Source organism: Amaranthus tricolor, chromosome 15 (genome assembly GCF_026212465.1).
Source record: "Amaranthus tricolor cultivar Red isolate AtriRed21 chromosome 15, ASM2621246v1, whole genome shotgun sequence".
Taxonomy (NCBI): domain Eukaryota; kingdom Viridiplantae; phylum Streptophyta; class Magnoliopsida; order Caryophyllales; family Amaranthaceae; genus Amaranthus; species Amaranthus tricolor.
Genome location: NC_080061.1, coordinates 7,510,659 through 7,536,964, shown reverse-complemented (window position 1 = coordinate 7,536,964; position 26,306 = coordinate 7,510,659). Strand labels below are relative to the sequence as shown.

The window sequence follows — 26,306 nt, the reverse complement described above, 5'->3', positions numbered from 1 at the left end:
TTGATACTCATAAATTTCATTATTTTTCTAAAATATTAAATCTTATACATACGTTATACGACGCCCATACAAAAACGTGACATTGACAAGTAACCACGACGCGAAGCAACTTAACCACTCATGCACTCTTAACTAATATTTTATTTATTATTAAATATATTATTATTATTATTATTTGCGAAAAATAGTGTGGTGTTACATTTTTTCATCCCATCTGAATAGATAATATTATTTCTTTCATCCAATTATTTATCATCGTATTACCTTATTACAAGTATTAGTTGTTGACCTCTTACTAATTAAATCAGAAAAAAAGGGGCTAATAAGGAATAAACAATTGAAAACAAATATTAAAGTTAGTTTTTTTATTTTAACTTAAAAGTTACTCTCTCCGTTCTTTTTTGATCTTCCACATTACTATAACGGGTAGTTTTAAAAGTTCTTCCACTTTAGAATACTTTCTATTTTTAGAAAGTTTTTATCCCACTTTTACGGTTTTACCCCTTAAAAAACCTCCCATTTTTTTTAATGTATCCCTTTTCTTTTATTTATAATTATTTTCTCTCTCATTCTTTCAATACAATCATTACTTCACACTACTATTTAATTAAAATAATACCCACTACAATCTCATACTTCTAATACAATTATTACTTCACACTACTATTTAATTAAAATAATACCCACTACAACCCAAAAATTCTATCTTCCTTAATATATGTGAAAAATCTAAAGTGAAAGATTAAAAAAGGACGGAAGGAGTATCTTTTAGCTGGTTAAGTAACCATTTACCAAACATTTTTTAAAATTTTAATCTATGAAAAGTTAAAAGTCAACAAAGAAGCCAATTCAAACTCTCAAAGGCTTAACAAACAACCCTAATCAAAAAAGCTAGTCTGGTACGAGTATATTTTGAATTTGGCTTAAAAGTTCTATTTTTTTAGCTGCCATAAAATTACTTTTCAATTTTTTTTTACTATTTAACCAACTAAAATAAAATATCAAAAGTTAATTAAAAAACCAAAAAAAAAAAAAATAATTGTCACACACCCAAAATATGACTCCTATCCCCTATCAATCACACCACCTATTTTTTTTGGACCGTAAAGATCAAGTTGTTGTTGGAGGAAAAAATAAAATAAAAATCGGTAAAGGAAATTAATGGCTGAGCCGGAGAAAATTATAAATGTATGGATGAAATAAAAAATAGACAATTGTTAAGAAAGAAATAAAATAAATAAAATAAATTAAAATAAAAATTAACTTATTTTAATAGGGACATAAGGTAGAGAGTATTTCCTCAAAATTCCACAGTCTGGCAAACTGCATCATTTCACAGGCTTATGATCTTTGACTGTCATAGTTTTTTTATTAGAAGTATATAATAAAATTATGTTGGTCCATCTTTAAGTAGCCCTAAAAGCCATTTCTATAGATGAATAATTTTTATATAAATATATTTCTATTATTTATAAGTGGTCTCATGTACTTTGGTGCAATATATAAAAAGACTTAAAGTTTAAGATAAAATAATAATATAATACTCATTTTATTTTGTATTATTGATATTTTAAATAATTTATATAAAATTTAATAAATCATATTACATAGCAAAAAATGTAAAATATACCTTCATTATATTCAAATTAATATCAATCTCATGAAAAAATATTTTTTAGGCCCTAAAAAATTTAGGGCCCCCAGACAATAGACTGCTTTGTACTTGCTAATCAACAACCATGTTTATAATGATTTGTCGAACTTATGTCATAGGGATTCTTATAGGATAACGGCATTAATTGCCACATTTTACGAACTTAATTTAAGATGATTGTCTTAATAATAGTCATATTTTTATTAATAATTTCTAATCAATAACCTTGATTTGTAAATCATCTTAAAAAAAATAATAAAATAAAAAAATAATAATAAAATAAACAAAAAAAAAGGTAAATTAAAATCACAAAACTCTCATCCTATCAAATCCTACCACATAATAGTAATTTTTTAACTATACAAATCACTGTTATTTACTAAAACCTTCTCATAAACTATGCCCTTATATCTTAGGTTAGAAAAACCTATTTATAATTATATTAATGTTTTTGTGTTAAATGCAAAAGCTAATTAAGAACAGTATTAGAATGTGTTCGTTAATAACAATAGTAATAATAATATATTTCTTATTTCTACTTGTAATACAAAATTACAAGCACAAACTGTTTTTTGACGGTGGACACTTTGAAATTGGGTTAAAAAAAGTTTAATTAAATTAATTAAAATATCCACTTTGTACTAAAAATACTCACTTATAATTATTTAATATTATAATTATTTAATATTAATATTTCATTTTAAATGTTAAAATTGACATTAAAAATATTAAAATAATATTTTTTATAAATTTAAAGTCATTATATGAATTTGTCACATCGTGATCATAAGATTGTACAAGAGTTAGTTGGTGAATTACAAATGCTCCAAAAGAAATCTTTTAAGAAGATCCTTTATAAAATTATAATTTTAATTAATTAATTAAAGGCTCAAAATAGGCTTGGACTTCGTCATTTAGACTTTCAGTTAATGTGAAGCAATTATTTTAGCTATTTATATTTAATTTTCTTTGAGAAATAATGATATAATAATGATAAAACTCCCGAGTTGAATACTAGCATAAATAGTAATTTATAAATAAGGCTCAAGTCAAAATATTATTGTTTAATTAATATATATTTGTGGCTTTCAAATATTGACTTATTTGTCATTTGATGATTATTGATGAAATATGCAACCATGCTTTTCATTATTGTCATACTAATAATACAACTACTTTCGCTGCACATGATATTTGCTATAAGAATAAAATTTAAATATATTAAAAAAATAAATATAATTGGGTAAAAAAGTATATTTTAAGGGAAATAAGAGGAATAAAAGATGAAAAAATATTTTAAATGTGCTGATGAGAGTGTCAATCTTTACTAATTTTAACCAAAAATAAAAATATAGCAAATCTCATTAGACCGAACAAAATAAAAAATAACAAAAGTCAACTCAATTTTTTTTACAGGTACTACATAACATCAACATTTAAGCAGCTTTGTTTCTTCTAAAAGATTTTAATAGGTTAGATCTTGAGCAAGTGAGGTCACCAAGTTAATACGTACACAAAAGGGGAAGAATTTAAATAATTTAGAGTGCACTACATTAACATTTTAAATAATGAATTTTAATTTTTTTATTAAGGCCGTCTTGCTGTAAGACGATTTTAACTAGGTCAGTCTAAATTATTTTTTTAAAAACAATGATGTGAATTCAGATTTATTTTTTAAATATTTTTTTACAATTGAATTGCTTGTATAAACTCGTCATACGATGAGATGGTCTCATATAAGACTTGCTCAATAATGAATAATAAATTAAGAGGGTTTGGCCTTGGTGGGTCGTAAGGAAAATCCGTCACTAACCGAAGATAATAAGTAGATAGGATGAAGAGATAATGAGTTTATGAATGAAATTATGGTAAAAGATGATGTGAGATTAATAAAGATAAATTACAACAAATTTGAATTATCTAGATATCCCATAGAATAATTGGTGCAAAATCAAAGGAATTAAAGAAATACTATATTATTAAACTTAGTTGAAAGTAAATGAAAGAAAATATAAAAAAACTATTTAAAAGTCAATAGAAAATGCTATATATAGAGTTATTTTTTCATTTTAGCTTAATATTTAATTTTTCAGATAATTTAAAATTTTTTTATCAAATATTTTTTTAGTTGTTTAATCAACTAAAAACTAAAAATATCACTAAAAAGCATTTACCAAAACAAGTACTAAGTTTTCACCTCTAAACTAAGGAAATCTTTGTCTAATAAGATTACTTAAATAATACTTAAAGTTTTATTTACATTTAGCTATAAATATATGTGATTAAACTAAGCAACTAGCATTGCTTGGTCTTACATGATTAATTATTTTTGCTAAATAAAGGGTGTGGTAACAATTTATACTAAAAGTACTTTTAAAAAATTTTTTGTTTGGTAAAGTAACAATTTAGCATTTAATGATACAAGTAGTTGTTTTCAAACGTTATAATTTATAGCCCTTTAAAATCAAAAGTAGGGATGGCAATTCAGTCCGAATCTGCCCCTGATCCGACTCGATCCGAGGATTTTAATCCGATTCGACTCCGAGCTAGAAAATATCCGACTCCGAATCCGATTATATAATTCGAGTCCGATTTAGAGTTGGACTGGAGTTGGACCTCATAAAAAATCCGATAATCCGACCTACTCCGACTCCGACTCCGACTCCGACTCCGACTCGACCCGACATTCGACTTAACTTTTAATTTAAGGTATTTTTATATTTTGATTCAAAAGTAGTGCTTTGTGATTTTATCTATATTTTTTTTGCAACAAATGATACATAACAGCTATCATAATCGTTATTTTTTATCAAATAATTTTAATTTACTCAATTAATTATGTAGACATTCTAACAACTACAGTTAATCAAATCACAAACAAATACCGAAAGAACTAGTTTAATTTTTCTTCATTTGTTATTTTGGATCGGTTCATTTATTATTATCCTTAAGAACCTTCAATTTTTATTACAACTTTGGACATAATTATCTCTGTTCATCCTCATTATATATATATATATATATATATATATATATATATATATATATATATATATATATATATTAAAGAGGATGTTTTTAGAGGTGGTGAAGTGAGTGGTAAAGAGCTTTATATTCCTGAATAGTAGTCCTCACAGCTGAATAGCCTGAATGGCAATGTAAGGATAGATTTTAGAATAAATCCTCATAGATTTTATAGGAATGGTTAGTATTTCATATCCTTTGTAAAACTAAAGCAAAAGTTAAAGCCAAAAGTTATTTTTGACTTCTTTTCCATCCACTGGTTTTGCACGCCGCCACTTTTTAGTGGTTCACCTGAAGGGCCAACTCCTTTTTCATCCCCTATTTCACCGTTTCTCAATTATACGACTTTAAAATAAAATTTTTAAATGTTAATAATTTATATTATTAGCTACTTAATCTATGTGTGAGAGGCCTCTTACGGTGAGATTGTTTCAAACAGGAATTTGTGCTTTCGATTCCTATACAACTTGTCCCTATCACAAATTATCAAATAAGATAGTTTCATAATGAGACCATCTCTATTGGATGGTCCAATATATATTTATTGTCTTAAAGTGATCAATAACTTTAAAGTAAAAATTTATAATTTGAAAGTTATCACCTTTTTTATTAGTCTTAAAGTTATTACTTATAATCTTAAAGTATTTATCAATTAAAAAATAAGCTGATTATATGAATATCAATCGTAAAAAACAAGTTGAGTCCCAATTAGCTATTGTTCTATCCCATTCAATTTAGCCAATCATTTAGTAGTATATTAGTTCAATCCTATAAATATATCCTATTTTTATTTTTTGATATGTGTATTATTTTTAAACATTATATTCTTTTTGTTATTTCTAAATATATCATCATTCAAGGCATTATAAATAATTTCTTACTCTATATATCAAAAGTGAATAGAACAAAATAATTTATACTCAGAAGTATTATTGTAGTGTTTCATCAGTTTTCTTAATCTGGAAAGTGGAAACCAAACTTGCAAGTTACAATCACACTTAAAACACAAATACATGGGATTAAACAAAAATAAGTATAACACGTTTTTCTTCCGAGTTTGCTATTAAGGAATAATAAAGTAAAGTAACTGCGAGGATAAGCTTAAAGGTAATAAAGTAACTGCGATATTTCAGATCTAGCTTGAAAAGGGATTAATGAACTACTCATATCTTTTCATGGAAGCCCATTTGCTAAGAATCCACAGTTAAGCGTGCTTGATGGGGAGCAATCTTAGGATATGTGACCTTCTAGAAAATTTCCTGAATGCACACGAATAAGACTAAAATGCACTGAAAAAACTTATGTTGGTTTGTAGGACCGGTCCGAAGAATTAGGGTGTTACAATCGAAGAGGAAAGATGTGAATGAGAATTTCAGAATATTTTTTTTTTAATTTGAGTTTGCTATTAAATAAATATTCCATTTTCTATACTTATTAGAATTATTATATTTTAAACTATCACCCAATATAGTAATCTTGTATACCATATTATATAGTTGCCATTTTGTTAACCGTAAAAAGCATTTTTTTATTAATTTAGCAATAGATAGAAAACCTCTATATTTTATAGAGGAGAGAAATAATTTAATTTTTCATATACGGTGAGAATTAAATTTTTATCACAAGTGCGAAAGAAAAAATCCTCAACCACTAAACAAACATAAGATTCTTTATATCTTCGTTTTTGATAGTCCCTCTATATTTTTAAATTTATCAGTTTCCATTTTAATTTGTATCTTCAACTTTGTCACATTTTCCATTTATAGGAATGTCCTCACTCCTCACCACATCATTCATCTACAAATTTTTTTTTTCTCTTTTAATATTATGTACACAATTCAAATGCTCTCAACAATATTATCCAATTAGAAACTTCAAGTGGGTATTAAGGTAATGCAATATTATAGCAATTATACAGAAAGTCAACACCAAAATTCAGATTGAAATCTGGAAGAAAACATATACTGATGGTTAAGTTATGATTCTGGTTTACAGGCTACAAATGCTTCCCATTACAGAACAGAATGTCACAGCCCATGCTGTCTTTAACTTTTAAAATATACTCAAAATTAAGTCATCTGATTGATTTCAGATTAGATGTTTTGAGTCGGCTCAAAATTGAGTTTTGTACCCACAAGGTCAGGTGAATATTGAGTCATCTTTAACACCTCTAATTGCAACAATGAGATTTTACACAAAGATTAGAAAATGCTAGAACCATTAAAATTGTGTGGATAACATTAAAAAACAGTTGAAATGTGTGGCAGGAGAATAGAGAAAGAGGTAAAAACTTTTTCATAAAAAGAAGTATAGCAAAGTAAAAGGACGGACTAAAAAGGAAAGGGTGAAAATCTCGTAGGACAGACAGAGTAATCAATACCAAATCATACATTTGAATATCAATTTTTTAAAATCTAAAAAAGTAACACTTGAATCCACCAAATACCCTAGTTTTCAGAACGGCATGTCACAATCTAAGCAGCTAAAATGAGGAATCCAAGTCCTAACCTTAATTCATATATATGTTTTAGTGTCACAACAAATTAGTTTATATGAGAAAAAAATGAGCCCCATAACCTAATCCCTCTTCAAAGATTTAGTCATAATCGACTTGGTAATTTCAATGGCAAGATAAGAGAAGCCGGTTATACCTAAACCTGCGAACAGGATAAGACGGTCATAAGCTACATCGTGATGTGTATATACTCTTAGGCCAATGGAATCCCAATTGCTTTCAGTCCAAACAGGGTCTGCTACGCCCATCGGATCTGATGAATTTGGAGGCAGCACCTTCCAGGATTCGGATCCAGAGTCATACTCGAGACGGGTTGAATACGCAGGCACATACCTGAAACGGGTTGAAATTTATAGTCAATATGGCAAAGGCCAAAGGCCAAACCAAGTATAAACCATCATCAGCACATGATAAATCTAACCTATTTTACTTGCAAGTTTTTTTTCACTCGAATAACTTACATCATAGTTGCCTTGTCCCTGCTCGTGTTTTGAGTTTACGTTGCAGCATCAATCATATTATGATTAAGAGACTTATACTAAATTTTGTGACAAAATTTATCAGGCACAAACAATCATGCTAGTCAGGGTAGTTTTAGCAAACATCGAAACCTAATGAGTGGGCAAGTCATAAACCTGTCTCTACTCGAGCACCAACATATATCCAAGCAAAGACTTCTACCATCTACGTTACTCGGACTCTTCATTTTGCTTTACGTGCCTGTGTCCAATCCTTCATCCTCGGACATTGGTATGGCACTTAGACACTTCTTTTTAGGCGTAAAATTGAATATTTAAACGTATCCAACACTTGGACAAGTACCTGTATCCAACATTATTACCCAAGTCCAAGTAACATAGTCTACCATTTAGAGCCAGTCAGAGAGATAAAGGTGGACTGTTCTATGTAGGACGGACACTACACAACCGTTGTCAATTGTCAATCATAACTGAACTATTTCCCTTCGGCTAATATACGATTAAGAGGGATGGTTATTTGAACTGTTGTTACCTGGTAGTGGATCTGACACAGACACCTTTCAGTTCAGTCTCTGCTTTGATGCACAAATCACTTTTATCGCTACAACCTTGTTGACAATCCGAACCAGAACTGTCCATCTTTGTGGCCGTCTTCTCAGCTAAAAAGTTCCAAATAAATCTCGATATATCGCTTGAATACCCACGATAGGGTGGAGATGAAGGATCATCAACAATAACTCCAACATAACTGCTAGGGCAGGTAGTTGTAGGCGATATATAATTCTTGACCAGCCCACAAGACAAACCAGGATCACATTTCACAAGACAATTCAAAAGTTCTTCAATCAAAGAGGCATTGGCATGGATAACATCCAGGTCCGATGTATCTGAGTTCTTCATGTCAGTGGCAAGTATGTACAGAGAACGGGCAATTAGGGACGCTGCAGCTACTATGGACGTGGAGTTGATGTTTGCTGCAGTATTGGAAAAATAACATTTTGTTGGTTTACATATCCTGTTTCTTTAACAGAAAGAAAATTTTAGGAATAGATGTAAAGTTGTAAACTTACAGATATCGTCAAGGTGGCTATGATAAAACTCATTTGCGAACTTGGTGTCAAAATCTTCTAAGACAACGCCGGATGTTTGAGGGTTCTGCAAAGATTACATAGATAGTAAGCAGAAAATCACAAAACGCCAATATATGATGGTTTTAGCTTAAAAAATATAAAAAATTAGTCGTCAAAATTCAAATCAGTATAAGAAAACCCAGAAAATAGTTCACAAAAATAACAGCTTGACGACTTTCGAGATCTGACCATCAATCCCAAATATTATTCATAGCTCAACTTATTGAAAATAGTTTGATAAACTTCCTCCGTGTTTTTAGTTGCAATGCTTTCCACACGTTTCATTTTGGTGGCTACACTTTCCTTATGTAGAAAAAACGTAACGATTGTACAAATTTGCCCTTCATTTCAATACATTCCTCATTTGGACCAACTGCCATTAACAGTATTAACACAACTAAATCTCAAGGCCAATCAACAATTACTCTCATACTCCCACCTATTTCGTGGATTTTCCAAGTTGATTACGAAAATCAGAACAGATATTGAAGCTAAAAAAAGAAATATTGTGTGCAATATGACCAGTGGTTGACCACATGTTGAGGTTCAAGGTGAGGAAGTGGATGATCAAGATGTATTGTTTTTAAGAATTGAGCTTAAAGGTGACAAGATTAATGCTCCATTTCATTACATGGTCTGAGTCTTGGTGTGTTTAGTCTTGTGTGCTTTTCATGCGAAGGTAGAAAGTATAGACCCAACGAGATAAACTCAATTCAATAGAGATGTGCACTTTTTTGAAGCCATTTTTGGTTGGTGGTGTTTAAGATTTGGAATCTTCGACTAGTTTGGTGGCAATGGAATGAATAAGCCCGCCCTTAAGCTCTTGGTTATCATTTAAAGTAGATTTCGATTTGGGATCTCACAAAATTCATAAATCGCTAGCAGCATGAATTTCAAAACTTATGTCAAGAAGGGGGTAGTTAAGAAGTACACTTTTGAGTTTTCCAATCTACTTTTACTTCATGCTCATTATCGTGACCAGTGAAGCTTAAAATTACAAAAATAAAAAGTGAATTCATATTAGGCTTACCCATATGAAAGAAAACTAAAGTACTTTGTTAACACCACTACTCTCAAAAATATGGTACTTAAGCACCTTCCTTAGCATTATTTTTAATTGTTTCTATAAAGGTACCTACGTTGTTTTACAATATGTGAGAAATTCTAAGAGTTAGTTTTGAGGGCAACAAAAATCTAGGAGTTACTTAATTGAGTTCTTATTAGGTTTGTGGTTGATAAACTTTCACTAAAATGGTTTCATATGTTAAAGTTTCAAGAAAGATTGGGATGAAAATTTCATCTTAGGATATTTGGATTCTAAAAGTTTGAAATGGCATGATGAGATACCTCTTTTTCTGTAAACAGTTAGTGCTGAGAAAATTTCTGCTTGCTTTTTTCTTGCTTTTGAAATTTAGAAGAGATAAGCCTATTCCTAAAGTCCCCCAACCCCCCCCCCCCCCGCGGGCGCTTTCACCCGTTTTCCCCCTTGCACGATGATCAAAGACTAGATCACAACTAAGGGTGTTCTTCTAAGTAGAAAGCACTTCTAATCATTTTGCCTCTTGTATCCATGTGTTCTTTGATATCTTTCCCTTGATTGGGAAATGGAAAGATGTTTTGGATTTGTGAAAAGCTAGGATTAAAAACGGTTGGCATATGAAACTTAAAAGTATGGAAGATAGTTCTACTAGAAAATTGGGGGTTGATAGTTCACACAGAAAGAAAGTAACCAACATATTATAGGGGGTATATTTTTCAAGTTCTGATTTCAAGGCCAAGTCTTTGGAGATTGGAGTCGAGTTTTACTAACAAATGTCACTTAGTTTTCTCGATTTTTTGATTAATTTCTATATTATAGGTGAAACGATTGAGGGTAACAAAATCTTTAGTATTTTACCAAAAAGATGAAGTGGGTAATAGCCATAAATTGTACCGATAGCAAAATACATACTAGCAATAATTCTAACCTTATTCAAAAAGGACATTAATGAAGACGGAGGGACTCCGGGATTTGAAATGCTAGCTGCTGAAATTTTGATGTCATCGAATTTTAGTGAAACTTGGGCACTTTGCAAAGCATCAAATGTCGCATTTACCGCCTTTGATTCCTGTCATAATGATGCAAATTATCATCATACAAGCAGTTTCAACAAACGGGAAGCACAAATCCAATCTCAAAAAATATTGATATCCCAAAAATGTAACTGATATTCAATGCGAGCAGAACAAATCAAAAGTCACAATTGTCATTTGCAATCCCGAGAAAGGCTGGCAGCGTTCTACAATTGAACACTACCACACCTGTCCCGAGTAAGTGTTTACATGAGCAGGGGAGCGATGAGGAAGATATGAGGATAGAACCACAACATGCAACAGCAAAGGGATAAGCATTCATCTTAAAAGTTAGATCATATTTGGTTTTCAGTTGACGACATATAAGTTCGATTTAAAATGGCTCTGGTTACTAGACTTGACATCATATACAGGTAAGTTGTCAGTTACAAAATCCTGTCACTATGAGATTGTTGGTGAGCACATTTTGAATCACCTGCACATTTTGAGCCAAAATCAGATTACAGATTTCTGTTTTTTTAGGTAATAGTCCGTTCTAGTTTAAGTAATTTGAATCAGATAAGTCAGCGGTATTAAGTATGTTCCTGGTTCCAGAATCCTGTTGCTCTCATCATTGTTTTTAAATTTTATATGTTTCGATATATACACATACATCATCATAGTACACAACAACACAAACTTGGTCAAAAGTTGGATCCTCATTCCAAAATACCCAAAACCCTAAAAATACAGCAGCCTGATACTTCAATCCACTCCTATTTCTGATGCATGATCATTTATTAATGAAAAGACTTCATATTCAATTCACCACCCCTGCCCCTAAAAAAGACAGAAAGAAGAGTAATATTCCCATCATTGATATCATAAACAGCGAAAGCTCCTCAATGAGCCTTTTCAAACCATATTGTGTAATAGCTTCTCTCGTAAGCCTCTTGAGCTTCTCACACATCATAGGCATAGCAAGAAGGGCAAGGATGGACAACACAATAATTCACATAGCATCATCAAGGCGGAATCACGGTTAGAATTCACAAAAATAGTGTGGAGTAGTGCAAAGTAAAGTAGGCAAGTAAAATGTATAAAAAGTTGGGTTTAGAGAGACAGAGGAATTGTCCAGAAATCTGCTTTGCAAAGAGTTATATTGAGTTGGCTCTCTACTTGGAGGAGGAGCAACTTGCTAGCTTCATTGTCAAGGCACTATCCATTACTGAAACTCTTTTTTTTTGGTTACAGGATAGGCTAGGGGAGGGGGACGAGGGTCAATGAGAATCGAACCTAGGTCTCATCTATTGATCTACTCTCTTATTTGTTCTACTTCACAAAATTGCTCAATCCGTAACATATTTCCATTGACATACTACAACCATCAAGACACCTCGGTAATTAACTGTATGCCAATTTGTTCACTACACAGCTCTTGTCAACATTTCAGATACAAGATGTAACAGAAAGCTTTGGATCATGATGATATCGAGAGAAACTGAGTTCTTACACTGGATGGATGAACAAAAAAACTCTTCACAGCACCATCGAACCCTTTTCCAATGGACCCAACTTCCAGAACCTGAACATAACAAATCGGAACTATACCAATCAGCAAAGACTAACAATAAATGAGCATAAACTCGGATGTCAAACAATGCAACAAAAAGGTGGAACATATAAGCATTTCCAAAATGCAGTAAGTTCTAATTTATAAGTACGTAAATGTAAATCCCTGGATGTAAGCCTGCACTTCAACATAAATGCATGCATACTACTGTTAATTACAAAAAAAAAAAAAAAAAAAAAAAAAAACGACATTTGAACAAAATGTGTGGAATGGCTTTCTTATTGCAAGGTACTACACATCTTTTGAGACGCACTCCATCTAAGATCATACCCTGTTCAAAAGGCATCGAGTTAGTACTGTACAAAGACTTGTTACTGGGCTTGGCCCATTACTTTAGAAGAGGACAAACAAACAAACTCATGTACATTACACATATCACGTGATTCATGTTATTTTTGTCTCCCTTTTTCTTTTCTTTTCTTTTTTTATTTTTTGCTTTTCCTTGTCTTATTTTTTTCTCTTATTATTTTCTAGGAGTATTCTTTCCCCCTTTTTTGTTTTCTATTTTAATTTTAGTACTTATAATACCAAAAATACCCTTCATTCCGGAGTCACCTTAGGTAAAGTCCTACATTCCCCTTCCCACTTTCCAAACCGTATTGCATTCCAAGTAACTATGTCTAAGAGTATGGTTCTCAACATTTAAGTAAGTCATCAGTGACAGCAAATTTGGGATGGAAAAGAATACTACAACTCGAAAGGAGATACACAACAACCCGTTACCATTTCAACTAATGCGCTATTGAGCCCTGCAACGTAATCTGAATGCAGTTCAAGCTCATGTAAGAATCTTCGGCTACCAAGGAAACCCCAGGCTTCTCCGGTAAGAATCAGGAAAACAAGCTGCAATGTAAGTGAACTAGAATAAGACAAATGAAAAGAAACTGATAAACAAGTTCATAATGTGCCACTCAAAACCTCCCACCTGACCCTGAAAGAGGAAAAAGAACCCAGAAAAGACCGATCCATCCATACAAGTGAAGTTTAAATAATTAAAAGAGCAAATAAAAAAGCAAGAATTATATGGCAGTACTTCATAGCAATACTTCACTGTGAATAAACTAGCAAGAATTATATATATAGAAAGAAATTTAAGTGAGAACCAAGTTTATATGAGAACCAAACTTATGTCTCTTAAAAGTAACACTTTTGTCAAAAAGTAACAGCTTTTTATGTAAAAGGCAACACATTTTTGTTAGTTTGTCAATTTCTTTTCTTTTATTTTTTTTATTTCTAGATTTTTTTGGAAAATATCATTGTCTGAAAAATAACATCTTTTGCCAAAAAGTAACACCTTTTTGAGTAAAAAGTAAGAACACTTTTTGACACGTTAGCTTTTTTTCCTAATTTTTTTTTCTTGAGGAAAACAATTGCCTGAAAAGTAATAGTTTTTTTGCCAAAAAAGAACACTTTATATGTAAAAAGTAACACTTTTTTGTCAGTTTTTTGTTTTTTTTCTGAAATTTCCAATTAAGTGCAACCTTTTTTGCCAAAAAGTAACCTAGTTCTCACGGCTCTCATATAAGTTTGGTTCTTAAAGTTATTGTGCTCCCATTTCCATCCATCAGATTTAAAAAGTAGTCATTCATAGAACAAAAAGTAGCTCCAATATAATGGGAAATAACAGTCACCTGCTTCTTAAAGTTCTTCAAATAATCTGAACGAGAAAGAGCATCAGCAGCGGCCAACAGAGTAACCAATCCCTACAAAGATTCAAAACAGCCTAAGCATCAACTCATCCAAGACTATTACAAAAATCCATCATTAAGCTTGAGCTTACGGATAATGGGGAATCTGCACCAACGCTTTTGTCACGGAAAATTGAAGCAGTGTCCATAGATGCCATTGCTAATATAATAGGCTTTGCAACATCCGAGGACGATTCAACGATGGGAGGAAGAGAAGACCAAACACTGCCCTTCAGACCAACAAACATAAACGTACGGTTATCAAGATAAGAATTGAGGAAAGAGAGCAGAAAACTATCTTTTAAGAAAAATAAACAAAAAAGAACCAAGTGATAAGTGACAAGAAAAATACACAAAACAAATTTTGTTGTATACTATCATAAATACACAAAACAAAGTGTTATAAATACAATTGACGAAAATCATATATAAATACACAAATTTATATATATTTCGTCAATATATATAATTGGAAAATTTTGAAGAAACCTCACCTATATCCACCTAGGGGAAGACAGGTTCTTGCTTTCAGACAAGATTCTGAATCACGAGTGTCAGATTTTGTTGTCTACTAACAAAAATACACAAAACAAAGTGTTATTAATAGGAGACAAATGTAACCAACTAAAAATTGATTTTTAGAATCTTTAAGCAACTGATTTTTGAATAGTCTTATATGCGATAAAACTGATAATATCAAGATACTCCACCTGCATAACAAGTTCAAATTCAGCAACATCATGACTGTATGGCCTATTATTCTTTTCGTTCTTGGCAGCAACCTGCATTTACCAATTTGAAACCTAAGACTATCTAAAACAACATAAAAATGATTTGGGTAACTTGATAAAAAATAAAAAGTAAAAAACAGGCCACAAGATGGAATAAGAAAAATCAGGACAAGCAGCTCTTAAAATACCCTAAACTTGACAAGGGAATTCATTTTAACTAGGTCGGATTTGTATGACGTAACAAAAGACAGAAAAAAAAAATTTCCATAAAGTAGTTTAGAATAACACGCGTGAGTAATTAAGAACCATGGAGATTATTAAGAGTCAAAGCAGACAATAGAAAGTTCTGTTTTACAAATTATTACCACTGACACTACAGAATAGATATTTTCATTAATCATTTGGATCATTACTCTAGTATCTTCTGATCAAGGATTTTTTTTAAAAATAAAATACAGAACACATTGCAGAAGCCTAACAACTAAATGTGATTTTAAAAAATTACAAAAAAGGATTTAAATATTGTATTTATCGACAATTAAACAATGCCAATGCCTTAATCCCGAAAGATTGGGGCGGCTACATGAACCAATATATCAGTTCTAACTTCTAATGGTTGTCCACATGGATTCTTCTTCTCCTTTCATTCCGATTTTCTACTATATTAATTTGTAAGTCTAGATCCTTCATATCATTTTCCACTCCTGTTCTCCAAGTCATCTCAATTTGTCTTTATTGACAATGAAAACAGAAATTGCAGTTTTAAGATGCAGATTGAAGAGAGACCAACATTGCATTACCCAATACCACTATGTGGCTCCCGCCTAGACAGGATTAGATGAGGTTGGATGCAAAACCTTACCCTTGTAATAATGAGGTTTTTTCTGTTTGATAGTTGATCGAAAACATCACTACAACTTCACGCATAAGTATTGCTGAGCTACTTATGGGAAATTTAAGAGAAAGCAGATTCAAGAGAAAGCAACTAATCTTAATAATAAATCTGCGGACGAGATGGAAAGTTAGACACTAGTTTTGAAGACCCTGGGACTCTTATATAACTAACAGACTAAAAGATAAATAAACTTCTCAATCCTTCAAATAGTATTTTCTCTCCCTATTCCTCTCTAGTTGCAACAAACTTTCATTCCCTTCTGATAGTACTATCTCTCCCCCCTCTCTCTCTCTTTATCTCTTCAAACAGCATAAATTCTCAAACAAAGCTTCTTCTATTAATGTACCTCACTTAAGATTGTTCTTAGCAATACCGGTTACCAAGTTTTCCAGTCATCAAGATCAGCAGGATGAAACTCATGCAGAGTTGACAACTCTGTTGTCGACTTTATGTTCATCTCTGGGAAAAGAGAGAAATTGCCGCTGGTAGAACTCCAGCAAATTGGTCAAAGGTTTGAAAAGGTTGTAGTTGTTATGAGCAAAAACAAAGCCGCATCGAATTGCATCGGATATGTTAGGAAAAACATCACAAGGCTCATTCAAGACAAAATTCAACATTTTAGAGTTGTTCCCTCCTCCAAACTCAAAGAAAGCACTCCATGAATCTCCGCACTCCATTGACTCCACTCACTGTAACATTGTGGTTTGAATCTCATTTAGGATCTCCACTTGTTCCTCCCTAATTGGCACCAACTTCAAATGGCTGTGACAAACTAACAATTGTTGCTGCACATATGTCAAAACGTCAGTGAGTTTTTGAGTTAGAGATCCTTAGACGCCTGCAAACTTCAGCTTTTTCGACTCTTCCCACTGTGAGAGGGTAGCTTAATCCATCATTCCAGAAATGTGTACTGCTGATCGCATTAGCTTTGTTTACTGAGAAACTAACCTGAACTATTCAACTGGAGATTCCAAAATAAACCCAAGCTTCCAACGAGCTGGAGTCCCCCATAACAAACAAATAAAAGCAAGGTAAAGTTCAAAACTCAGAAAATGTATCTCCCTATATCTTCCCATTTATAACAAACCTTCTATCTATTCTTACTCTGTTCTAATTAACAAATTACCCATTCAAACAAACCTCCTCTCAACTAATATCAAGCTTACCCCCTTCGTTCTTAGAAAAAATCACTTAAAAGTAGTTGGTATAGCTAGTAAGCATGTGAGACTATATTACTTACTTTAAGGTTCAAACTCATTTGAATAACATTCTTTTTTAATTGGTACGGTTATACTTGAATCTGTTGAGGGGCAGCAGCATCCAGCTTTGAAGTATACATACAGCCGGCAGGGAAGGAGAGACATGAGTCGCCATAGCGGGAAATGAAGAAAAGAGTCTTGTGGGTCTTTTGTTATTAAATAAGATTTATTTTGTTTTGTGTGCCTTTTTGTGGACCGGTTTTTAGTAGTGTGTTCTAGGAGTTTGTTAGATTAAATAATTCTTGTTGTCTCCCTCCCAAAGCCTATAAAATATAAAGGCTAGTGGGGTATGAGGGGCAAGCTTTATTCTTTGGGAAAAGAAAGAGGCGGAAACACTTGGAGCAAAGGATACCTCGAATATCCCTGTGTAATACTTTAATTACTGCAATAATACATTCTTCATTACTATTCTGTTTTCTTGGATTGTTAGAGAGGCAAGATATATATCAGGGCTTGACAGAACCATTCAATTTGTTAACTATAAGCATACATCAGTGAATGATACATAAGGATTTGCCATTGCAACTTTCATAATACACTTATGGTGAGGACTCTTTTCAAGTCTTGAAACATGCCCCTTCAGTTTAAATTAGCACGAAAAGCTTTTAAACTTTCTTTCTCATATACACAAAACAAATAAGAGTATTCTTATCCCTGAGTTCATGTGCTAACTTTTTAGACACATGAAAGTCACAAATCGGTATTATTGCTCAAAAGCTAAGACTTTGCAATATAATAAATTTGGATCCATACCCAAATATGACCTTTACTCGGAATATAACAGATTGCCTTCACCAAGTACATTTTGTGTCTTAACATCCATCTACTCAAGTATAATTTAAAAATTCTAGTTGCTATAAAAAGAAGCAAATACCTCTTTCAAGACTGATGTATTGTTCTCTGACAGCAAAAATACAGGGAAATTGTAGCGGTGCCACATGATGCCTGATCCCTGAAAACAGCAAGTGTTATGTAACTTTCTGGGAGAAAAATGACTGAGAAATGAAAAAAACCTATTTCCTCGATATTAAGCAAAAAGCAATTTCCCAATGACATTTCCTGTCTGAACATTAAGTTTTGCATACAGCAGGAAAAAAACTGAAGGGTTATAATTTTCTAGGGAAGAGAAGAGAGATTAAGAACTACTCCTATCATCTTCTTTGTTCATTTCTTTTTTAGGGCAGTGCTTTTCTTTCCTAAGACCCTTGAGTACACTTTACCTAGAACACAAGGATGAATGCAGCAATACTTTTGATGGAGGTTTGCATGAAGTGGAACCAAGAATCATGTAAATAGCACACATGAAACCATTCCTAGAAAGAATAAGAGGTCCTTCATTATAGATTCCAAGATGAAGTCAAAAGAAAGCATTAAAAATTAGCTACCACAAGGGTTTGTACTTATAAATCTTGAGCAGAAACAAAGCACTCACCACAACACATTATAATTCTTAATCTTGCATAATGAAACAATGACACACTAAGAAATATGGGTAACAACCTATGTACAATTTAAATGGGAACAAACATAGCATCCATGATATCATATTAGGTATGACCTAAGATGAATTTATATATTCCACCACAGCTCAGTTCTACATGTGTGGAATGACTCTTGATGTCCTTGACATTCTCTCTCCATTTGGATTAGTGACAAATCAAAACATTTTTATGTCAGTATCTCATGTTATTCTGCCGAATCACAATGAACAACAGCATTGCACTACCCCATCACCACTAAGTGCCCTCCACCTACGGAGATAAGGGATCTAATGTAAAGTTGTACCCTTGTAAGTTGTAATAACAATTAGATTGTTTGTAATTGAAACTCTATCGATTCACACAAATAAGTACACATGATTTAATGAGCCTTTTACATTGAAGGTACAACAATTAAGATGACAGGAAAACACATACTTGAGAATTCCATTCATAAGTGACATTTTTGTAGGGAGAAAATTTGGATAGAGGAAACTTTTCATCTGGAGAAAATCCTGTAAATGTTAAAATTTCTAGTCAATTCTTCCCTTGATTTCAACAAAAAACATACAAAATAACAATAACATGAGTTATAAAAAAATACACATGATATGTTTCTTATACTGCCAATGACCAGAAAATTGTTGTTGTACAAACCTTTTAACTTATCTTTAATAGCTTCTGCCTCAATTAAGACACCAGCAACATTTTTTCCAAAATCAGGATCTGTTGAAACTCTGAGACCAAAAATACATCAAACAACACAAACATCAGTAGATAAAGAGTTGACATATCATTTTTCAGAAAGACACAGAACTACCATGTAATTACAATCAAACTAGAGCTGTAAATATACAGGAGTATACCATTTTTGAACTTCAATTACAAAAGAGACATCAATCATAGTGCAAAAATACGTAATGGTCACGGTCTCGGTAACGATCACAATACTGATTATGTGATCAATGAGGATGATTTTATGGTGAATGCGGACTATATTTCTGTCATGGTAAACCCAAAATCCTTTATGATACGGTCGCAATACAGGGATGCGGCCTTGTTTTTGGACTATGACACCAACATTACAGTGCTTGGGATAAGGGTATAAGAGGAGGGGTCGGATATACATAACCTAACCCTTGTACTTTCTAAACAAGGAGGCTATTTCCAAATGGCTTTTTATTGCAAATATCATTTGTAGATTCACTTAAATAGAGCCAATAAAACTTGCATGATTTAGTGAGTCATTTACACTAGTCTATTATAATCCAACACCAACAACCATAACTCCATAAGTCTTTGGTTTCATTGACAATAACTCACTGCATTGTGCAATATAAAAAGCAAACCAAAAAATTGAATCTCAATTTCATAAATTAGAGTAAATTACTTGTAAGTACTATAATAATGCTACTCAAACTCGGGTACTTGTGTCACACACAGGTGTATGAACAAGTATTGGACTCGGGATTGTGAAATTTCCTTGATTTTGGCCATATTGGAGCATCAATGTGACATACCAATGTCGGAGAGTTGATGATCCCACATGGGTACTAAGCTTAACACAAAGTCCAAGTAACATAGCTAATACGGCATAAGGACAACAATAATATTCAGTCCATTCAAAATAAAATGTATAGACATAAATGGTCTCTTTGTTAGTGCATGGGTAACTCTGTATACATTAGCATTCGAATCATCCTTATCCCTCAGCTTAGGTGAGAACCACTTTAGTGGAGCATTAAGCAATGTATTGTTGTCATTGTTGATTTATACACGTATGACTAAGATTCAAAAAAAGGCGGAGACTTATGTATTAACATAAAACGCTACTAGAAACAGACCAATGTACACAGATAGAAGCACATTGTAGATAGCCTTTCACATGTCGATAGATAATAGGGCCTATTCGACTTAATCCACTTTCACCCCAATATAGATCATTGTTTATCCCTTCTCACTCAAGGCATGTAAGAGTGGAAAAGGAGGTAAAAGTGCTCTATTTGAGTTTAAAGACTTTAGATCCACAAAGTAAACGCTTCATTCAAGCAGTATTTTATTGTTACCAATTTACCACTTTCATAGAAGCATGCCAACTCCTAATCTATCCCCTTCCCAATGATTTTTCCGGTCTTTATCAAATCAACACAATCATCACAAGTTCACCCTATGATCATGAGCATAAAAAACATATAAATATATATACACCCTTTGTGTCACAAAATTTAACTTTCGTATGTAGTCTTTTTTAGTCTATCTCACCATATTAGCACCATTTCTATTTTTGGCCATGACCTACAATACTGATCCACATATTTAACTTATTTTTTCATCTCATCCACACATTTCTCCCACATCCTTATAAAACACTACTTTTACCCACATTTCTTGGTTTGTTCATCAATTGCCTATTGAGCAAAATTTGGTGGGACAAAGAGATTAGTAGTTTTTCCAAAGATATAAACTACGATGCTATGAAAATCTTGAAAATTGGGGGTGTGTAAGATACAACTCCTACGTCAAATTTCAACAAACGGAAAACAATTTGAAGAAATGTAGATACTGAACCAACTTTTAGAGTTGATTCAATGAGATGAACAAGAATTTTCTAATATATACTAAAGTACAGCACTATCCATTGGTTTGTTCGGGATTATGTACAAAAAATATTTTCAAGTATGTCATTCCTCTCATTCTCTCTCCTCGTCATATCATGATATGGGAACATGCCCTTTCTTTTATATCTCTCAGACTCTCCCCTTATCACATGTGTTCATTTAATGATTGTGCCAAAACTCAATGTCATAAACTTGCAAACAAAAGATAGTACATAAGTACTCCAAAAAATACAAAAACCGCACCAAGAATTGCAAAAATTGAAGATGAGAAAGATAGGTAAAACTGAACAATGCATACTAAGGAAAAGATGTATCTGACAGGCAACATAAGGTTTTCCAAGTTGTCAGAATGTATCTAAGAAAAATTCTTCAATTTCTTACGAGTTACAAGCTACTAGATTTTAGAACTTCAGAAAATTGAAAAGCATGGATAGAGCCAACTACTAACAGTTTTACCAAACAAGATGCAAGATTAATAAACAAAACGATTCTAACCAAATAATTTTCCCAAGGTTTCCTTATTGATCAAAGACATAAGGCCATATTATTCATATGATTTTTAATAGAAGTGAAATTAAAAGAGACTATAAAGTTCTCAATTCTAGTGAACAGGATGTTTCGGAGCAAACTAAAGATAGGATAATAGAGATACTACATAAAACACTTCTCTCTTTAGAAGGATAGACATATTGAATTGGTCATGGTCACTTCTATTGAGTTACACAGAAAATGTATCATTACCTTTAGAAGTATATAAGGAGGTAAAATAAACCAAGAACGGAAACAAAATTCAAAGCGTAAGTTGCAGAAGATGAGTGTATATACCGATTGAAGAAGTTCTGAACTTCATCCAAAGGGAGTAAAACAGTAGACAACTGATTTATTATGCCAGAATCATGATACTTTACAATAGGAGCAACTACGTTTTCGCGTCCAGGATCTAGAAGTTTGGATAATACAACTTATTAGACAAGATAATATCAAAAATCCATGTATTAAAAAAGCTAAAGTAGAGGAATATGAACATTTCTTCCTCTTTATTTTTATATTCATTTTTCCTTTCCTGAGCCCCTATATACTTTTCTTTTCATTGAGATGAAAAAAGGATTTTAAATGAAAAGGCATATTTACATGTCTCAATTACAAAGAGATTTGCAAGATAAATCAAATAAGACTATGATGGATACTTCTATTTAAGAGAGAAAACTTACTAGCACATCCAATCTCCCCAGAAAGATTCAGAAGTCTCACACAAGGATGGCCATCAATTAATTTATACATTGACCTCTCCAGATCAGGAACCGAATTGATTGAGTTGGCTTTCCCTAAAGTTATCAAATTCCATTCAAAATTGCAAAAGTTAGTAGAAGTGAGATTGTAAGACAACTTATTTACCATCAACTTCAACTAAAAAATCAATAAAGTGCACAGTATACGAGTGGAAAGAACTGAATTTACGACACTCGAAATTATTTAGAACAAGGTGGAAACTTATATAATAAGAACAGATACTGCATAAAATTAAGAGGCCATTGCCAATCTAAACAGACATCTTCCTTCTATTTATGCTCTATCCCTCTATTTACCTGACTTCAACGGACATAGAAATCCTAAGCGTCATTAAATTTCATAGGAGAGACAACTTCCACAATAATATGCTTTCATATACATACTGCTGGTTTGAGCAAGGCACAACTATTCACCAACATAATTGCCAGACATCACATATAGCAACTTTTAGGAAACTCCGCGCTCATTGTTCATTCATTTTTAATAACTTCCTTCTTGCCACACTCCTTGTCGGTGAAAGTATAGAAATGGGCCATGCACGAGCATCTAGCTAGTATTGATTATTTATTGAATTTACTTACTGATTTTTGGGTATTGCTTATTTTACATAAGTGATAGTTTGTGTATGAAATTCCCAATAATTCAAGCAGAAATATTTTCCCCGTGAAGAAAATGATGATAGTAGGTTTAAAATTTCTGTATGTGAATTACGCCCCATGCCAAAAGGCCAATACAAGAACAAATGAAATTAGGGTAGCTATTATTTATCCAACATTCTTCATGGCTTGGCGCAAAAGCTTCACGTAATGTATATGCAACATGTTGAAGAATGTACAACAGCATGTGAAGTTTCACCTAAATGGGTAATTTAATCCAAGTTCTTTAAAAAATTTATATCACTCCTTTATTACAGTTCAGTTGGTGGTTTTTAAGCAAAAAGTAGTTAAATTAGGGAGTGATATACTGACATAGACCAAGGTTTAACCTTCTTTTACATTTCAAGTGAGCGGTGTGGAGGATTCACACCACAACCCTTCCATTCTAACACCCCCCGCACCTCCCGCCCTCTTTTGCTACGGTACAGATGTTGCCCGACATGCATTTCCTTACACATTAGGATACCAAAGGGTACTCAGTTTAAAACATTCTCTAGAGTCTAGCTAAAGCTCCTAAATTTGAGGGTGATCTTCTATATACCACACAAGCTATTCTATTCTTTCATAAACAAACAAGCAACTAAGGCAATCTATGCTTCACAACTACCAAATGGGCAAGTGCTCAAATCCGATACAATATCACATACATAACAGCCTAAAAGGTATCCGCACACATCAATCAAAATCAAAACAAATATAGGATTGAAAAGAAGAACCCATTGTTCCAACTAAACAATGAACTATTGGTATTGACAACTAATACCCATCAAAAGTACCCATAAAGAACCAAATTTAGCATGTCAAATTATTTAAAAAGAATGGAAATCAGACATGGATAATCAGCTATTGTAATCGTTAAAGCATATTGAGCAAGTCACTCACCAGATAAAGAGAAGGAAATCTGTGAAAGAAAAAGTAAGACAAGACACCAATACTTGTAGGAAGCCATTGCAAAACTTGAAATTGGCAGAGCAGATCGCATAAAACCCTTTACAAAATACCCATTTGCAGTGAAATTCAACTTACTATGTTCTTCCTCAAAGTACCCAATTCATCCCGATAACAAAAACCCAGAAAAAAAATGTAGAAACCCAGCAGATAATTGATGTTTCAGAGCTTTGGCTGCGTATATGCCAAGAGAAAGAAGAGAAATTTGGAGTCTGGAGCAATTACAAGTACTATACTGCACCACTCGATCACTACCTTTACCCTGGCCGCAGACAAATCCGGAAATGAAAGCTCAACTGCTTAACCTTTACCAATTTTTCCCCACAGGAATCAAGATAATCTGGTTTGTCTCAGATACTCCTTTCTCAAGTAAACGTCTGGTTCGATTCTCTTTTTCAGCTTACTTTGTAATCCAATTGAAAGAAACTTCACGCTAATTAATGAAGTTGTGACAAAGGATATTCACGAAAATAAAAAAAAATGTTATAGATAGGGGATATAATGTTTATTAAATAATAAATTTAATGGAGGTAAATTCAAGATTATAAACATTATATTAAAATAATATTAAAAAAATTAGAGGAAAAATATAAGAACTACAACAAATAAAAAAAATAATTTTATAAAGTTAGTAGGAAACATTTTGAGATTATAAAAAATATTAAAATCATACATTCTATTAATTTTAGTATATAATAGCAAAAAGAAAGTATGATTGTGAACATGCCATTTGTCTTTTTTCATTGGTTAATATTAATGGAATTTAACTAATTTGCATTTTTTACCCTTACTATATTTACAAATTATATTTTCGGAAAAACTCATACATTAATGGATGCAAAAAATCACAATTATTCCAGTTACACAGTTATATATAAATGCACTGTTTAAAAAATTATAATGGGAAATATATAATGAACTGTGTAGAACATTATTTATTGTCTGATAAAATTCTGGAATTACACCGCATAGAAAATTATACTACAGAATAAATTACATTTATTCCAGTGTAATTGGAATTACACAATTTAGAAAATTATACTGTAAAATTACACTGTATATAAAATTATACTGCAATTTAGGAAATTACTTGAAGTACATAATAGCCCCTTTTCCATCAATTGTTATTTAAAACTAAAATGACATAAAATTTAATTAATTGATCATTAAAATCAGGTATTTATATTGTTAGACTACTATAATTACAATTTTAAATTTTAGGAAAGATATGAAGTATCATTTGCAATCTAAAATTCCATTAAAATATTAACGTATTTAAAAATCTGTATAATGCACGGGTTTCTATCCTAGTATTAAAATAAAGTTATTGAAAGATATGTGGGGACCATAAGCATCATTAAAATATTAAAATGAGGATGAACACAATGTTAGCCCTAAGGATAGGCAAGCAATGCCAGTCTCCTATGGCTTTTTGCTCTCCTTGGAATTTTTCGTGCTGACGGTTTTTGCCTTTCCTGATTACGGTATTTTACAATAACATTTTTAAATTTTTTAAGAAAAAATTTTGGAAAGAAAATTTTAATTTTGCTTTTCCTTGTGAACTTAGATCACAAATGTTATTAGTGATTTATAGGTTTTACATATAGAATAGCAAACATAAATGATAGTGAATCGCATACGCAGACGAACTTAGTAGGGTGATAGAAAATTGAATTTGAGTAAGGTTGGGTTAGGGATAGGAAAAGGGGGTGTTTATTGTTGAAGTTTTGAGCAGAAAGATTGTTAGAGGAATGAATTAGGAAGGGAATAAAAAAAGAAAATGTTATGAATGGTGTGACTTGAGTGCACATTTGGTGTGTGCATTCATGTAGTGACTCTTGGGATGAAATCCCATAAGTTTGTCATGAATGGGTGTATTAAGTTGAGTTTTGATGATTGTGATTTATGATGGTGATTAAAAGTATGGATTGATGAGGTAATGAAGTATGAGCTATTCATGGGAGTTATGGGATTTAATGAAGAAGTGCAAAGGTTTAACTCTTGATGTTCATAGGATGTTGTTTTTGACTCTTCATATACTTGGGGATGTTTCATTATCATTTATTCATAGTTTTAATGTACTTAATGTTACTTAGTGAGATCTCTCTTATAAATAGAGAGCTCTCATTCACATTGTAATCATCCACAAAATACACCCTAAGCCAAACACTAGCCTATCTCTTCTCTATTGTAATTCTCCATATTTGAGAGTTCTTTGAACTCCTTTTGATAATATAAGAGATACTACACACCGGA

The 26,306-nt window shown here is 32.1% G+C and overlaps 1 protein-coding gene across 1 annotated transcript; it reads right to left on the bottom strand.

The window, feature by feature from the left end:
• Positions 1-7,051: 7,051 nt before the first annotated feature.
• Positions 7,052-24,507, bottom strand: LOC130801804 (nicastrin). Its single transcript, XM_057665698.1, has 16 exons — positions 23,985-24,507; positions 22,368-22,481; positions 21,982-22,096; positions 19,196-19,275; positions 18,977-19,053; positions 17,935-18,012; positions 14,886-14,957; positions 14,670-14,743; positions 14,268-14,400; positions 14,119-14,190; positions 13,211-13,330; positions 12,368-12,439; positions 10,770-10,910; positions 8,743-8,827; positions 8,205-8,646; positions 7,052-7,526 (listed from the first exon to the last, which is right to left on the bottom strand). The coding sequence occupies exons 1-16, from the start codon at positions 24,082-24,084 to the stop codon at positions 7,256-7,258; spliced, it is 2,046 nt and encodes a 681-aa protein (XP_057521681.1). The 5' UTR covers positions 24,085-24,507; the 3' UTR covers positions 7,052-7,255.
• Between the last annotated feature and the right edge of the window lie 1,799 nt (positions 24,508-26,306).

What these genes read in the sequence shown, in the direction of transcription:
- LOC130801804 (XM_057665698.1), bottom strand. Translation starts at nt 24,084, where the DNA reads ATGCGATCTGCTCTGCCAATTTCAAGTTTTGCAATGGCTTCCTACAAG. An exon ending in CTTATGAATGGAATTCTCAA is followed by an intron (nt 18,013 to 18,976) that starts GTATGTGTTTTC and finishes TGCTGTTTTCAG; the next exon opens with GGATCAGGCATCATGTGGCA. An exon ending in AATTTGAACTTGTTATGCAG is followed by an intron (nt 14,744 to 14,885) that starts GTGGAGTATCTT and finishes TTTTGTTAGTAG; the next exon opens with ACAACAAAATCTGACACTCG.